We start from the raw sequence: 15,519 nt of genomic DNA, 5'->3' as shown, positions 1-15,519 counted from the left end.
GGGACGATCGAAAAAACACACACACACCTTCTTGCTCAGCGTCGGCGCGTCTTGTAGTTGTGCACTGTCCTGGCTTCTTCTGTTGTGGCAGTAACAAAAACGCCCCAACGCGGTAGTGGGTCAGGTTCAGGTACGGGTCCCTTTTTTTATTCCGCTTGCCGAGACTGACTCGATTTGGTCGATTCGGAAGATGTCCCTGTTTGTGGCAGTTTGAGGTCGGGTCGGTCTCGACGGGCTGACTAATGGGGGCTGACCGATGCAGCGTACCAATTCGGGCAAATAAATCAATCCAACAGCCACCGCCGCCAACAAAAGATAGGGTCGGGGATTTAACTTTAGCACACACGATTGCAACAATTCAAATTGAGGGTTGTCTTTAAGGCTTTACATTTCAACGTATTGTGGAACGTACGCTTCCATCAGAGGCGATCCTTTTTTTTCGTTTCTATCCCAAGGCTCGCATGAGAAGCAACAGCCAAACATGCTGCCCGCTGTTGCTAAACTGAAGAAGCGATGATGCAAGTCTACCCCCTAATGACAATAATCCACAACTATGTGTGGCACATGCTTGTACTAAATCAGGTGTAGCAGCCATCTAACGATGATTGATTGATTTGACGCAAGGCGTACCCAAATGTCCCGCCATAGGTCCTTCCCTCTCGCTATGCAGATGTGTACCGAGCTTCTTGCTGGTCGCATGGTCGGATAGGCATAGTAAAACGTGAACCTCACACAGCTGCCCGTGTTTCCGTCATGAGGCCGATGATTTATGTTATTTGCCGATTTGTGTACCCACCACCACCCATCACCAATCGTCCACTGAGAGGCCCTTCGGTAGCGAGGTGCTAAGCGCATAATTGAAAATTGCTGCGAACTCCGCTGGGCTTTCAATTTCAATCGACATGGCTCCGGTGTCTAATGAGCGTTACGAATGATAATTACCCACCCAAATGTACTGCACCACACCGCGCGCTGTGTTTCGTTGGCGTTTTCGGTGTGGAACCGCCGCTAAGCAGTGCCGATTTGCACATTAAAACGAAACTGAAACTGCTGGTGAGCAAGGCCCAATGTAATAGGGCTGGTTACTAAGTGTAGAACGGTCATGGAGACTTGGTGAAACAATTCATAGGGGGAGGTTGTTTTCGAGTTTTGCAAATGACCCTGTCTTTCCTGGGGAGCTTTATTGGAGGTGGCATCTGACATTTATGTGTGCTTGAAGAAAGTGTATGTAAAAAGGGTATAAAATATTAATATTGAGACCTCCCATTGAGCGATCACCATACCGTTACACTATTGACTGAGGGGTCTTTAATAACCGTAGTAGATTTTAAACGAGTCTCCTTAGCACGGTTAGTATAGTCTCAGCTCAACAGTTCCAGCATAAAGATTCTAATAAATGTCCTACACCACACACCTAACAGGGCCCATCGAATAACTTACTGCGCATGCGAGAGCGCCTACTCGCACGAACCACACGACCTTTAACGTCCGGTCTGGCTGGTGCTGGTGCTTTACAAGTTTTCGGGACGGGCAATCAAAACTTCACGTCAAATAATGATCTCCCACGGCGTAGACTGTACCACTTGGGCGCTACAATGTCTAGCCACTCTACGCGGATCGGACCAGAGCCTTCAACGTACCGACCGCAAACGGTACAGCAAAAAAAAAAAGCGTACAGAGAGACGTCCAGCGCACAATGTCTCAATTATCGCTTGGGCTTCCTAACTACACTTTGGCGGAACATGGAACAGCCGCAACAGTCGTGGTTGCCGTGCTTCCGTCGTGCCAGATTGGTTTGCATTTTATGGGTAAAGCACTCACACCACGCATGCTGTTTGGTGAGCAGGCATATAGCAACCGTCAACAGCGACGACGTCTTGGACAGGTGGATAATTAATCCGATCTGTTCGGTAGGCTCTAATCCCCCGCCACACGTCATCACTGCTTCTTTGTAGGGCGGATTTAGGCATTGCCCCAAAACGTCCAATCAGTTCAGACATTGTTGCGTGTGTAGAAAGTGATGCAATCGTCTGTTTTGCGTGGTGGTTGTAAAGATGCGAACACCTGCTCGCGAGCCTAAAACAGTATCATTTTGTTTAACTCAATAAACTAGCGCTAATTAGTCGACTCTCACATATACTCTGCACAACGCTTCTCGGGCAAAAGCTGGAATTTAGTATCATTGTGGCGTACATTAACACATGGTCCCCATAGTCATCTTACAAATACATTACAATTGCGCACTGTAAAACTACTACTGTGAAAAGATCCTAATCACACTTCCCAAAGTACAAGATGGACTCCTCCACGTCGCAGATGATAGCTTGCACGATGTAGCAAACGGCCTCAATTCGCCCGTGTGCACTCTCAAAGCCACCGTGCAGAGAACGTGTAAAGAAGAGCAGATCTGACATTTGATCGGATCCTTTCGGGTTGCGCGTCGGAAAAGGTTTCGTACCGTGTAGCGCTAGTGATTTCCATAAAAAGCAATTAAAGCAGCAGACAACACGGTAGCGACCTTTTCCTAGTGCTGCTGTTGCCGTTGCTACCGTAGGCTTTCGGACAAAACTACATCACAACCGGTGCCGGTTCCGTGAAGCAGGGCGCTGCAACGTTTGGAGGATCGCTGGCAGGCGGCGACGACAGATGACATGAGCCTCTTTGACCTCTTCAAGAGCACCTGTAATGCCGCATTAAATCCACAACACATTCAGTGACTCCCATAACGCATTATACGACGCGGAGTTGCCTCTCCGGCAGACATATTTCACGCTACGAATCACCCTCGCCGGCGATGTATATTCATCGCTTTTAAAGCACTCCATTTGTTCGAGCGCTTCTTAAGTAGTGAATGTTGCTAAAGTTTATCAAACTTCCTGCCTGAGCGGCGGTCACGGTCAAGGCGTCACCGGGCAAAAAGCAACAACGCCACCGTCGAGGCCGTATCTGCACAGATATAAATCATCACCACTGAAGCTGAAGCCGTTTTGTTTTAATTAACTAACAAACTATCAAGCAGCGGCGGAAAAGTGCCTTCCATCAAAGGGAGGAGAACCACACTGATAACGAATCACACCTTGAAATGAACACACCATTCGGAGTTTTACAGCGAAAATCTTTCTCACGCCATCTAATTTGCACACTATGTAAACTGTCCATTACACAAACACACAGCACAGAGCAGGGATGTAGCTAGTATGCACTATGAAAGAGCATGTCAGCGGATGTTATCTATTTCTTCGTCTGTTTGGTTTACAAAGTCGTTGCTCATCAAGCGGGACGACAGCATCTTAGCGGCCGTAGATTTCCACCTGGAAGTTCATGCCATTTCCACGCTGCGTCTTCAGATTGATACGGGTGTAGTTCTTTCCGATGCCACCGCTCGTAATGCTGGCGTATCCTCCACGGCCACTGCCGAGCCGGTCGTACACGTAGATGGCGGTAATGTTGCGTCCACGCTGTCCCTTCAGCGGATAGTCCAGGTAGGCAGACTTCACGCGCAGGAACGAACTCGACTGTATGACGGTGGTTTGGTTGACGAGGCTATCGTACGGGATGCGCGATCCGAAGAAGTAGTTGTGCGTCTGGGCGGTAACCATACAGGCACCGAGCACGGCGGCCAGCACTACAACAAACACGGTGGCGAATTTCATCTCGTTGCTCGGGAGCTTCTGGGATGGGAGTGACACGTAAAGCACTAGATACCTCCGGAAGTGAATCGAACCGTTCGCAAAGCACACACTACTGACGATTGGGACGGTATTGCCAGTACTGTTTATATGCGGCGCTCGCGTGCGCTTATCTTATCTCTCCTTCCCTAGTTTGTCGGGAAAAAGCGAAACCTTCTTCAACTCTGTGCTCTTCTTTGCACAAATTCTTTGTTTTTCTGAAAACATTGCTCAACCTGAACACAACTGTTTGTACAGCACGATTCATCTTCACTGTGTTCCGGAGCCAAGTGAACAAAAAATTGCACTTTCTGTGACATGTATTTACCGTGGCCGTGGAGTTGTGGTACAGTCGACACGTTTTAACATACACGAGGGGTATGCACATCGTTAGTTGTTGTTCTTTACCGGTACATATTTAGGTAGTACACACCGATTGGTTGTTTATCGACAGTTCCGAAACGAGCATCAGGATGATTTGATCGTGTCCGTACACACTTGCGTATCACGTAGATAACGATCGTGATGAATCAACCGCTTCTGGCCGGATCTTGTTATATGATATGACAACGATATCGCGCACCCTATCTTGGAAGATGATCATTTCGCTGATAATGTGGATCACCGACACAGTTCAAGGCACTGGGGGATTTTTTTAGATAGAAAATCTATGTACGCGATCGAAAATGAGTCATAATTATTGAAGCCTTCAATGTATTTTCAAGGTAACACATTTCAAAAGGTTGATATCCTAGTCGCGAACCATACCAGTGAGTCGTTTGGAGTAAAAAGTACTTCAGCTATATCAAAGTAACTGTAAATACAGCTATAACTAGACATCAGGAATAGGCCTCCACGTAAGCGATCTGGCATACCATAGCCTCAAAGTCACACACTGCATTCTATAGCGCTGGATGTAGCACTCGTAAGACATAGAATTAATTAAACATGAAAAATAGACGTGTTTGCTCTCGCACCGGAGATCTTCTATTCCCGGACAGCTTAGTTAATGTTTGATTTTTTTTTTTGGCCTATCCATAGCAAAGCACTCCCACCCCCCCACAAACGAAAGGTTTCTACATAGGAAATGTAGGGAAAGGTCAACACCGGCACATCATTGTTGCACTCGGCGTGTCTGTGATTGTGAAACCATCACTGACATAATAATAAATTTAATTGAATGCTTCCCAGAAGAGATAGGTAACATAAATCTTGGCTGCCCTTAAACCGTGTACCGAAAGCCGACTGCATGCATGCATATTGCGAGTGGCTGGAAAGAGAGAGGCACGCGACCAGATCCACCAGCCAAGAAGATTGGATATATGGGGTATGCCAAGATTTGAGCAGCTCCACTGATGAGCATTAGATGTATCAACGCTTACGTAACGCGACGTTTGGGAAAGAACCTCAGCCACCTTCTGACCTTTTGTGCGCGCTGATAAGACCAACACACCACGGCGCAAGCTGATCCACAAACCGATGCTAATGATGCAACCTCATATAAACTCGCACCGGAATGGTCTAATGAGGCACGGCCGATTCGTCACGGAACATCTCCCAAAAATCAATTCCTTCAGGCCGCGAATCCTGATTGGATCCTGATTGCCAGCAGACCCGACGGTGTGAGAGAATCACTCACGAGGGTCAGCTGACATTTAGCCACGCTACGACGCAGCGACGACGGACTGCATACGCCGCAACCAGCCGGCCCAACCATTTCTTGATTATGACTGATGAAGCTAACGAATCTAACGGCGCGGAAGGTTAAAGGTGACCAAAGACTAATATCTCCTCTCCCCCCCCTCCCACTGCTGTACCCGCGACTAAGAATGCTAAATACCAACCATAAACGAAGCGTCCAATGAATATCTCATTATGACCATATCCTGCTTGCTCGTAGCGCGCTATGTCGTAGGTGGTGAGCGGTTCGCGCACTTTCGCAATGGTCATCCACCGAGCGGCGAGACTTAGATAACTCTCTGGCAGTCCACCTCTACGGTCTCTACACGGCTCTGCAACTTCCCACATAAATCTTTCAACCACCGCAATGTGTCCAACCCGCGCCTCAAATCGTTCTCTTCACGTGGCAGCAGCAGAAGAGAGCACACTTTGAGCACCCTTCTTAGAGTTGCTGTCGTCGCCGGTGGCCGCCACCGATCGAGGAGAAGCTCTCGCGCTCGATACCGACAGCCTGCGGGACAACTGGGAAAACTAGACGAAAGGGTACAAAAAAAAAAACAAAACACATGAAATTAAACACAAAAATGCACACCTCGGAGGCAATGTGTGCTGAAGTTGTGCGAGAGTACACGGCGGACAGCAAAAGCGAAGTATCATTAGCATTCATTACACAAAATACCGCAGCTCGTTTTCGGTGTTAAACGAGCGGTATGTACATACCGTTAGCGGTGTACTCTCCCGCACTGGGTTAAGGTGCCGCCGCAAGGCACCGTCGCATTGCGAAGAATTCTCGCCTCCGACCAGTGGGGGTTGTGCGAAGATGTGTCCGACATGAAGCACTGAAGTTTCGGATTACCGGAGCGCGGAGGGTGGTTCGGCTTCGAGAGGAGCAGACCATTGGGAAATTCTTGCTTCGACTGTTTCTAATGGACTACTCCCTCTTCGTTCCAATAGCAATTATTTTGATACTGATCCAGTGCGGGCCAGTGATCTGTCCGCGTTCACCATGGTGGAAGCGAACAACTTCAAGCGATTCTGTGCAGTTATGTATGTCCGCAGGCATTCGTTGAATGTGCCGAAGTATGTGTTCGACATTTATTCCTGGAACGTCGTGTACGAGATTGTTGGAGGTCTTTGGATGCACTTGGCAAGCACCATAACTGGAGCTTGATTTATCAGACGAAGACGCGTATCAAAAGCGGTCCCATAAAGGGAGCAACAAAAATCCTTCAGAAAAAATTGCAATTTATCCTGACAGTTGGGTAAAACAAAAATCATAAATTTCAACAGTGTGCTCCCGGCTCAAGACCTGTTTCCCCGTGTCCTTCTGCAGAAAAACAATATCCAAGGATCGTTGGATTAATTGTTCATCGAGCGGATAGTTGATCTCGTTACCTAAAAAGGATCCGTGCGGTCGAAAGTTGTCCAGTGAGAACGATAACTTCAAATGTGGGACGTGTTGGATTCGTGCCGATCGGGCTCTGGCAGCTTTTAAATGGATCAACTTAGAGCGACTCGTAAATTTCGCTCATTACGCTAAGTAACCCTAGACCCTGGCTTGTTATGCAACCTCACAAGTCAAACAAGATCAGGCGGAGAATGTATCAAACTAGGCATAAAGAATGAATTTTTCATGCCACTGATTTAAAAAAATATTCGATTCTGTATGCAAGATCATCGAAGATGTTTGCGTGCCTCTTTAACAGTACTCCCAAACAGCTTTTAAACACTCTCACTTTCTTTTATCATCACGCATCAGATGCCTTATCTAAGATGTTTATACTTGCACGACTCCTCCCCACCTTAACTTGCTTCCTCCATTAACATTCCCATCGCGCACGTTGTTACAACACGAGAAAGCTCCACATGGTGCATGGTGTTTGTGTTTGTGTGGGCCTGTTCGTGTAATGGGCCGCTAATCTTCTGCCAGGTCATGTGCTGAAACGGTAGCAGCCGCTAAACCGTTGATTGTAGGCTAACGATCAACCCGCCAATGAATTAACTCATTAAGTTGATGAGCTTTTGGGCGATCGTTTTGCTCGTGTTGCCCTCCAGCACCTGTTATCTGTGTTTTGCTGTGGCAGAAAAAGGGGATGATGATGATCATGATCGTGTGGAGTAATTTAATTATTGGTAGAGGCAATGATTAAAATAATAAATTTTCTATGGACTTTTATCAGCTTTCTGATTGCAAAGCAAATATAACAGTATGACAAAGAAATAATTCAATTATAATAAGTATGTTCTAGCTATTGATTTTTAATAAAATTAAATATTATTGTTTATCAAGACCGAGCTTGAAAGCAGAGTTAATCAGTTTACTCTCTAAAATCTCGCAACAAACACGGAAATTTAAGTTCAACTTTGTTTTTAGTTATAAGGCGAATTTGATGTAAATTGCTTTATTCTCTTATGCAAATTATCAATTCACATATTTTACGTATTTGAGATACATAATTCCAGATTCAGATTGACTTTAATTTTAGTTTAAAATTAACTTTAAACGACAAATTAAAGATAAAAGCTCCACTTTCGTTGATCAAACTTGTAGCTTTCAGTTTAAAAGCTTCAAATCTAAAGCTCACCGCAACTTGGATCCGCTCAAAGCTCTCATGATCAGGAGAACCTTACAAATGTTATGGTCGGCAGACGCATACACGTTTTTGAAAGCTTATTGGGAATTTAAGTTTTTTCTAAATTGTTGGCTGAATTTGTCCACACAAAGCATTCAATAAAGGGGTCGAACAAAACTAAAAGCGAGTATAAATGAAATAGATAATATTTAAAATAACAGAAAATCATGCCAAGAAATCGCTATAATGTAATAAAAAAATTAACAAATAACATCATAAAATAGGTTTCAATGCTCCGTAGGACAGTAACTAAAGTCAACTCTAAATTCTAAACAATCTATTTTCTCCCGTATAAAAAAGCAAATTAATAATACCCCGCCGCGAAAGCGTATTAAATCGACCCTCCCTGCATCCAAGCGCCGGACCGGCTGTCGGGCAAATGCAACAGGTGAAATGCACCGGCACGCGATGAGTCCCGAACGGGAAAAGCGACAACAGCACAACCCTTAACACTGTCTGTCAGTGAACCAACAGCGAAAGGAAGAGAAGGCAGTAGGTGGGAATGGTACGAGTCTAGTGCCATCGAAATGGAATGTCTACCACGGTGGGACGAAAGAAACTGACGTTAAATACCGTTGATCATAAACGTTTGTAATTTATGCAGTCTTGAAACGAAGCTGGAGGAAGGATAATGACGGGGAGTCCTTTTGCGTCTCTCCTCGATCTGCCTCTTCTTGCTCGTTTCTATACTATGACCAGGCACAACATATGACTCGCTCGGAAAGCGAATGTCCTGCGACCAGGACGCTTAATGAGTGTGTGCGTACGTTGCACTTTCGACCCTCTTTTTTCACCACGCTACCAACTGGCTGCACCGTGGTGGAAGTGCACACATACATACTTCTCGGGAATAAAAAGGAAGACGACTCCAGTGTACGCACGCGTTTTATACAACTTCCTTCCGCAAAAGGCGTGTGGGTGATCGGGGCGACCTGTTCCGCCACAGGAGTGCCACATCGAAGCGCTCAGTCAAAAAAAAACCCAGCAGCTGGTTCGCAGCAACCCTAACGCGCGCGATGTAGGACAAGATAGCGATGAACTACATAATGTAAGGACATGCGTGCAACAGTCAGGGAGGGATGTAATGCCGCTATCGTAGAGAGAGAGGAAGAAAAAGTAAGGAAGGACAATGACAGTACCGCGATAATGATGATCGTATGTGGTGTTGTCCTTTTCGCGTCCTTCGCTCTAGCCGTGCCTAGATCAGCGCCGTCAATTAAAGGATTCGCTCCCGCGGCAAGTGTCCTTTGCCCGGTGCCGAGCATTGCTCGGTTCTTTCACCTGCTGCTACCGCGGTGCCACCGATGACCTGCTGGTGCCGCTGCTGCTGCGGGGTCAAACTTATGGCATGGGATGGCAGGTAGGGAAAAGCTTACACGCTGGCTAGACGCATGTGAACCGTTTACAATTCGAAGAATTAATGGGAATAGTGTTGAAATTGGAGATGTGTTTTTACGCTATTTCTTGTCACAGTAGGTTTTCATCGATGTGTATGTGCTTTGTTCAAAGTTTTACGTATTTTCTGGTGTTTTAAAATTTTATGTAAATTTAAAATATTATGTTTACATCAGACGAAAAATGTTGTAAAGAAATTTGTAAATTTGAACAAAATTGAAAGTAAAAAAATAGCAATATATTCAAATGTTAGCAAAAACAGTACATCCGTACTCTAGGGGGATCGATTGTTTTTACTGCATTTTCTCTCATTTCACACTCTTTCTTTCAAACCCTCATCAAGACAAGTGTTGATGATGCCCGTTCCCTTCCGTGTCGGTTGGAAAACTCTCTTCATTTTTTATTTATGTCTGCTCCCTCGTTTTGTTCCTCCGTTTTCTCCTCCATTCATATCATATGTTCTTGCGGAGCCTTACAAATGTTGCAACGTACCATTGCTCGGTGTGTTAGATTTGAATTTATTTTCCCGCCACGCGTGACTGCTTGCCAGGTAAACTGACTTCCACACAGCAAACACTCAACGTGCTTCCTTCTTTTGCAATGAGCGAGCGGCACAGATCCGGAACCGAATCTTTTTTTTGTCTCTTCCTGGATGGAGGCTATGTGGTCCAGTCATCCACCCACAAAAAAGAAGCACACACACCTTTTGTTTCATTCAATCCCAACCCCACCCCACTGACGAACCATGACAGTGAATCTCGTTATGCTTCGATTCGTACCGACGGAACATTATCCTCGCCGGCGTGTTGTCGTACGGGGTCGAAATAAAATACGCCAACGATTTGGAGCCGCAATGGAAAGAGAGCCAACTCGCCAGTGGATATTCTTCTGCCTGACAATTTGGCAGTTTGCAAACAATTGAAAAGCGTTTTTCCCACACCGAACACGGCACTATCAGTCCCCTTGAACGATGCAGCGAACCGCGAAGGCCAATGTCGTTAGTTTTGGGGTTGGAATGGTTTAACATTGGCTCGTGTAACTTAGGGGTTTCAGAACTCAAACGAGCAACAGTTTTTTTTAACAAAATAACGTTTCCGTTGCTTTTGAATGCCTTTCTTAAAATGTGATTGTTATGGTGTAAAATATAATTTTCTTCTGAACCCATTAGTTTAGTCTAGTTTAGTGTTTAAGTCAAGTATTTTAAAATTGTTGTTAATTTATGCAAAATAATATGTTGTACAGATAGAGCTTGAAAAAATTATACTTGATTTGTTGGAATCACGTAAAATTTAGGAGTTATTCGTAGGCAAATTGAAGTATAATTTGTAAAAAAGGAGCATTCAAACAAAATCTTAATTAAAGTATTGCTAGCTACTACCATTTTTTTAGAATGGCCTCACCCATCAAGAGAGTAGAGTAAAATGTTTGGATTAATTTCATTTTTAACATTATTTTTGTTATATGTAGTGGAGTGACATGCCCTCACATAATAAAGTATTCAAGTAAAATGTTCACTGATTTTGAGCTATGCTGTTTTCTAATGTGCAATGTTTGCTTATTTGGTTCGTGATTTTAGAAAACGATTTCGTTAAACTGCCGAATTGTTCAGAGACGATTACATTTATTTAAAAATCGTATAACAACAATACCGCTGGCAATATACCAACTATCATCTCAAACTTGTTTATAGTATCGCTATTAAATTTGCACTTAAATTTTTGGGCAAGCTATATAGATTTTTTTTTCTAAAATTTTAAACATGATGTAGTTCACAATTGATCACAAGGCAAACCACTACTAAACCAAAATAATAAATGCTGTGTTTTATAACATTACACATATGCATGCAAGCAAATTAGAATTAAATTTTTTGAATAATTTAAAACAAAAATATCAACTACCACTTTTAGCTAATTCGCACAAACATTATTGAAGGTTCAGATTTTTGCACCTTTTTAACACATCTTTGGAGCTATATAAGAATTTGTTAAGTATCACTAAAAATTTGATAAGCCCACTCTTAGCATCACCACGAAGCCTTACTACAGCTAATTAGTTTCGGATGGTTGGTTTTAGTATTTTTGTTTTGTTTTTAGTAATAATTTGTTTGTTTGTTGAGTTGTACCCTTTCACCGAGGAAATTTAATTCACTGATGGGAAAGGTTTCTAAAAATCGGAAATGTTTGTTCCATTTTCTACTCGACCGGCCCAGGAACGCGAACCGGTCGAGGTCGAAAGGAATGATCTTACATTTTGTCTATTGCAATCCGTTACAAGCCCCGACCGGCCGCTTTTGTAGTGCCGAGCGACGTGCTGTGCTAGCGTTAGCTAAGGGCTGTAAGTGTTTCCCCCACCACCAGCTGACTTTGTGCAACGGTCCGCTGGAAGCCAGATGCAACGGAGCGAGAAGTTGAATTTTTAAACCCAGGGGAAGGCATGTAACAGTTGGAAAAGCATCGTGTGTGTGTGAGCATGTGTAACGATCGTCGGCGATCCATTTCCATTGTACAGTCCAGTCCCCCTCCGAATGCGCGACACCAAGTCTGCCGGTGTGCTATGTACTGGTCTCTCCCCCAAATTGAGGCATTCTAAATGGAGCTGGACACAAGAACCACAAATACCTGTCGTTACGAGCGACAAGTGCCCGGAGAAAGTGTACAACAGTTTTTTTTTACATCTAAGGGGCGTGCGGGTTCACCTAACAAACTGTTGGACTTTCAGGTGCAAAAGGGGATTTTTTACCCTTTTCCCGCATGGTTCCGATAAGGGGGAATAGAGGACATGAGCGAGGGTTTATTAGGAGACCGTTGGGGGAATTATCCTTATGAGGGTCCTTTTTTCTGTGCTTGGGTGTTATCGACCTTGTCGATCAGTTTTCTTCAATCATGCTCCCCCATCGGCAGGATACAGGACGAATGAATTAATAATAAGGCGAATAAATTGGATCAGTCGTACGAAGTAAATATAAATTTAGAGCGTGTATTAGAAGCTGCTGCGACAATTTATCATGTTGAATATTAAAATTTATAATTATATTCAGAAGACGTCATTAAAGATGTATAAACTCAGGTTTCGTCACTAAAAATATTATTCCAAAAATGTTATATAAAGAGCAAATGCTGAACGTATTTATACATTCATTATCTCTACAATGTGTATACAATTTTACCAAACAGTGTATTTCCCCAATACAAGACATACTCATATAAGTTCTATGCTATGTTTGCTAGCCATGAAAAAATGTAAGACAACACAAGATACATACCCTATCGGTGCACTTTTCCTCCGTGGCATTCTAGTCCTTCTGAAGAAGTCATGCACCACACACGCCATGGAACCTTCCAACGGCAACGTCTTTCAATTCAATTGTTTACAAATTATAGCGTCCTGCAAGGGTCAACAGGTGTAGCGTTTTGAACAAACGCGACTTCGTTTCCTAAAACGAACAAACCAAAAAAGAGACCTTAAAACAACGTATGCTCTACCGCTAATCGAAGCTAGGAGAAGTATAAGACCACGCGACCAAGCAAAGCATCTTTTTATTGTTGCCTGCACGAAGGTTAATAAATTGTGCGCGAAAGCGCATCGAAAGATCGCCGAGAGGCGTCTGCAAAAGGCGCCTTCTTGTGGCACGTGCCTACACCCCCAAAATGCACCGTCATTTCGAAAAGAAAGGCTCCGCTCGGCAGCAAGCCCGTTTATCATACGACACTGCGGGAGGAATACAATAAGCTCCGAGCGAGTGCTTTGCATATTTGTACATGGAATGGTACAAATAAAGATATAGCTTCTGCGGGAACAATAGAAGAAAGAGAGAGGAAAAACCTGCGAAAGAATGCCGCATCGCGTTCTACATTTCTACGAGATTTAAAGATCGTGTCGTATTAGCCCGACCCGGCTTGCACCATGATCATCTGGTGCACTTGTTCCACCACACCTGGAGAGAGGATTATCCAACGAAAGGTGGTGAAACGTACAAGGGGAGGCGAGGTTTCATTCATAACTTCTGTCCGATCCGTGTGTAATCTGTGCAGTCGGTGCACAGGAAACCCGACACCGAAGGAACTTCCAAAAAGGAAACAGAAGAAACGGCACACCAAAAAGGACTGCACACGAACTGGGGAGGGGGTTCGTCGCCTACTCTGTTATTCTTTCACTTCTCCCCGGCCGGTGGTATCGATTACACTCTGGGATGGCATTTTTCGCGGTTTTCCTTCACCCAAAGTCGCACTTTCCCAGTCACACAGTGTTGGAAGCAGGTTGTCCCGCTCTTCATTGAGCTTCTTGCTGCCCTTCATATGCTGCGTGGCGCTCCCGTCTGGCGGGGTCAGGTGCAGCAGGATGTTACGGTAGGTTAGCGTCACCTGTACCTTTTTATGTGTGTGTACGAGGCAGAAGTACTCCAAGAGAGAACTTACTATTCACAAAAAAGACGAAACAAGTGAATTGCCGCAAAAGAAACAGTGGAATGAAAGAGACACATGGCAAGAAAAAGACATTTCAAATCGACAATACGCAACACACAGAGGACAGGGAACGAAACAGAAGCGTATAAAAAACCCCCCGGGCATCTGCTGCTGGACCATCTCTTAAGCGGATCATAGGGCCGGGGCCGCTAAACAGAAACCGCAGAATCCAATCGATTATGAATGCAGATCGAAACCCGGTGCCGTTTCCGTCGCATTAGACCCCGCCCTACCACCGTCTTCAACACCTTCACGGTGAGTTGTTCACTGCTAGTGACAACTTATTTTATTCCTCTTGCCCCAGCAGCCTGAGCTCTCAGGCAAAGGGCTGGTCCCACACTACGACAACGGTTGCATGAAGCCTCAGGCAGCTACAAATCGTAACAACACCGCAGAACAGGAAGCCAACTTGTGAGCTGTACAGTGGGAAACACGCAAATTTGGCCTCGTTTCCCAGGTTACCACACACACACACACTCACCACACACGATCATATGATGCATTAAGCGAGCAAAGACGAACTCCCATCACCTGGTTGGTCACCTATCTTGTGGGATTCTGATAGAATTGTGGAAACTTTGGAGGAAGAAGCAAAAAAAAAAAACAACCAGGCGAAACAAAACTCCACCAACCGCAACCAATCGGTGTATCGATCCGAATGTTGGCAGGAGAGGGGTTTCAATTAAACAACAGGCGCGCGGTCACTTGCGAAGAGATTTAACCTTCCGTTTGGTCGGTTAGCAGGTGCAATACTTTTAATGGGGAGCCTCCTAACGAGATTCGATTCGGAGGGTTGTGCGTGTGTGTGGGCACAGCATAGTGCCCGATTGAATGGAATTTTCTCTTCCGTTTTCTGCGTTTTGTTCCCTAGAAGCAATGCTAAACGGCTACTGAAAGGGCACCTGCCCCACACACTACCAGCGACTTTGGATTGATTTCTTAACCATAAACAACGATCGAATTCCCCATAAGACACACTTCACGTTCATTATCGTGGAATGCTAATTTCTACTTCGATTTCTTTTTGTCTTGATTCTTACCCAGTGTTTTCCACGTTTTTCCCCTTTCGTTACAGATGCGGCGACGATCCAGAATGAAGGTTCTAAAGATACTGCAGTCCTTTTCGCAAGGTAAGCACTCATCATAGGCTACTTGATGGTACAGGACCTTACGTTGCCTACTGAGTTGGAGGACATTACACGAGACGCTTAATATCCTCTCCACATTTTGCTCTCCACAGGGACGTTCATAGCGTTTTTGCTGCTTTTCTTCGGCGTGAACTGTATGGGTGAACCGGGGGTAGGTTTTGCTACACTGGCTATTCTTTCTGAGGCCTGCTTTTCTAATCTCGTTTGGTTTTCCACCCACAACGCAGTACCTTGACTTTGATAATCTTCCGGAGACTAATTTTACCTGCGCCGGCAAAGTGATCGGAGGATACTATGCCGATCTGGAAGCGTCCTGCCAGATGTTTCACGTGTGCACCATCGGGCAGGGGGACGAGCCGATGGACATCAAGTTCCTGTGCCTGAACGGGACGGTGTTCGACCAGGAGACGCGCGTTTGCGAGCGCGTCGACGAGGTCGATTGCTCCAAGTCGGAGAAGTTTTACTATCTCAATCTGGAGCTGTACGGTAACACCATCATACCTTCACCAGATGGTAAGAATCCTGAGGT

The 15,519-nt window shown here is 44.9% G+C and overlaps 2 protein-coding genes across 10 annotated transcripts in view; one reads left to right on the top strand and one right to left on the bottom strand.

Moving 5' to 3' along the window:
* Positions 1 to 15,519, top strand: part of LOC133393396 (probable serine/threonine-protein kinase DDB_G0277071) — an 86,773-nt gene that overhangs the window by 67,190 nt on the left and 4,064 nt on the right. For all 9 annotated transcript variants that reach the window (XM_061658243.1, XM_061658246.1, XM_061658245.1 and 6 more), the window contains 3 exons: positions 14,918 to 14,972; positions 15,083 to 15,141; positions 15,218 to 15,503. In XM_061658243.1, coding sequence (XP_061514227.1) covers positions 14,918 to 14,972; positions 15,083 to 15,141; positions 15,218 to 15,503 — 400 coding nt within the window. The remainder of the gene's footprint in view (positions 1 to 14,917; positions 14,973 to 15,082; positions 15,142 to 15,217; positions 15,504 to 15,519) is intronic.
* Positions 3,188 to 3,768, bottom strand: LOC4577506 (probable salivary secreted peptide). The gene has a single exon (XM_001238393.3). The coding sequence runs from the start codon at positions 3,651 to 3,653 to the stop codon at positions 3,291 to 3,293; it is 363 nt and encodes a 120-aa protein (XP_001238394.2). The 5' UTR covers positions 3,654 to 3,768; the 3' UTR covers positions 3,188 to 3,290.

Source organism: Anopheles gambiae, chromosome 3 (assembly GCF_943734735.2).
Source record: "Anopheles gambiae chromosome 3, idAnoGambNW_F1_1, whole genome shotgun sequence".
In the NCBI taxonomy this organism is placed as follows: domain Eukaryota; kingdom Metazoa; phylum Arthropoda; class Insecta; order Diptera; family Culicidae; genus Anopheles; species Anopheles gambiae.
This window is presented reverse-complemented; position numbering and strand designations above follow the sequence as displayed.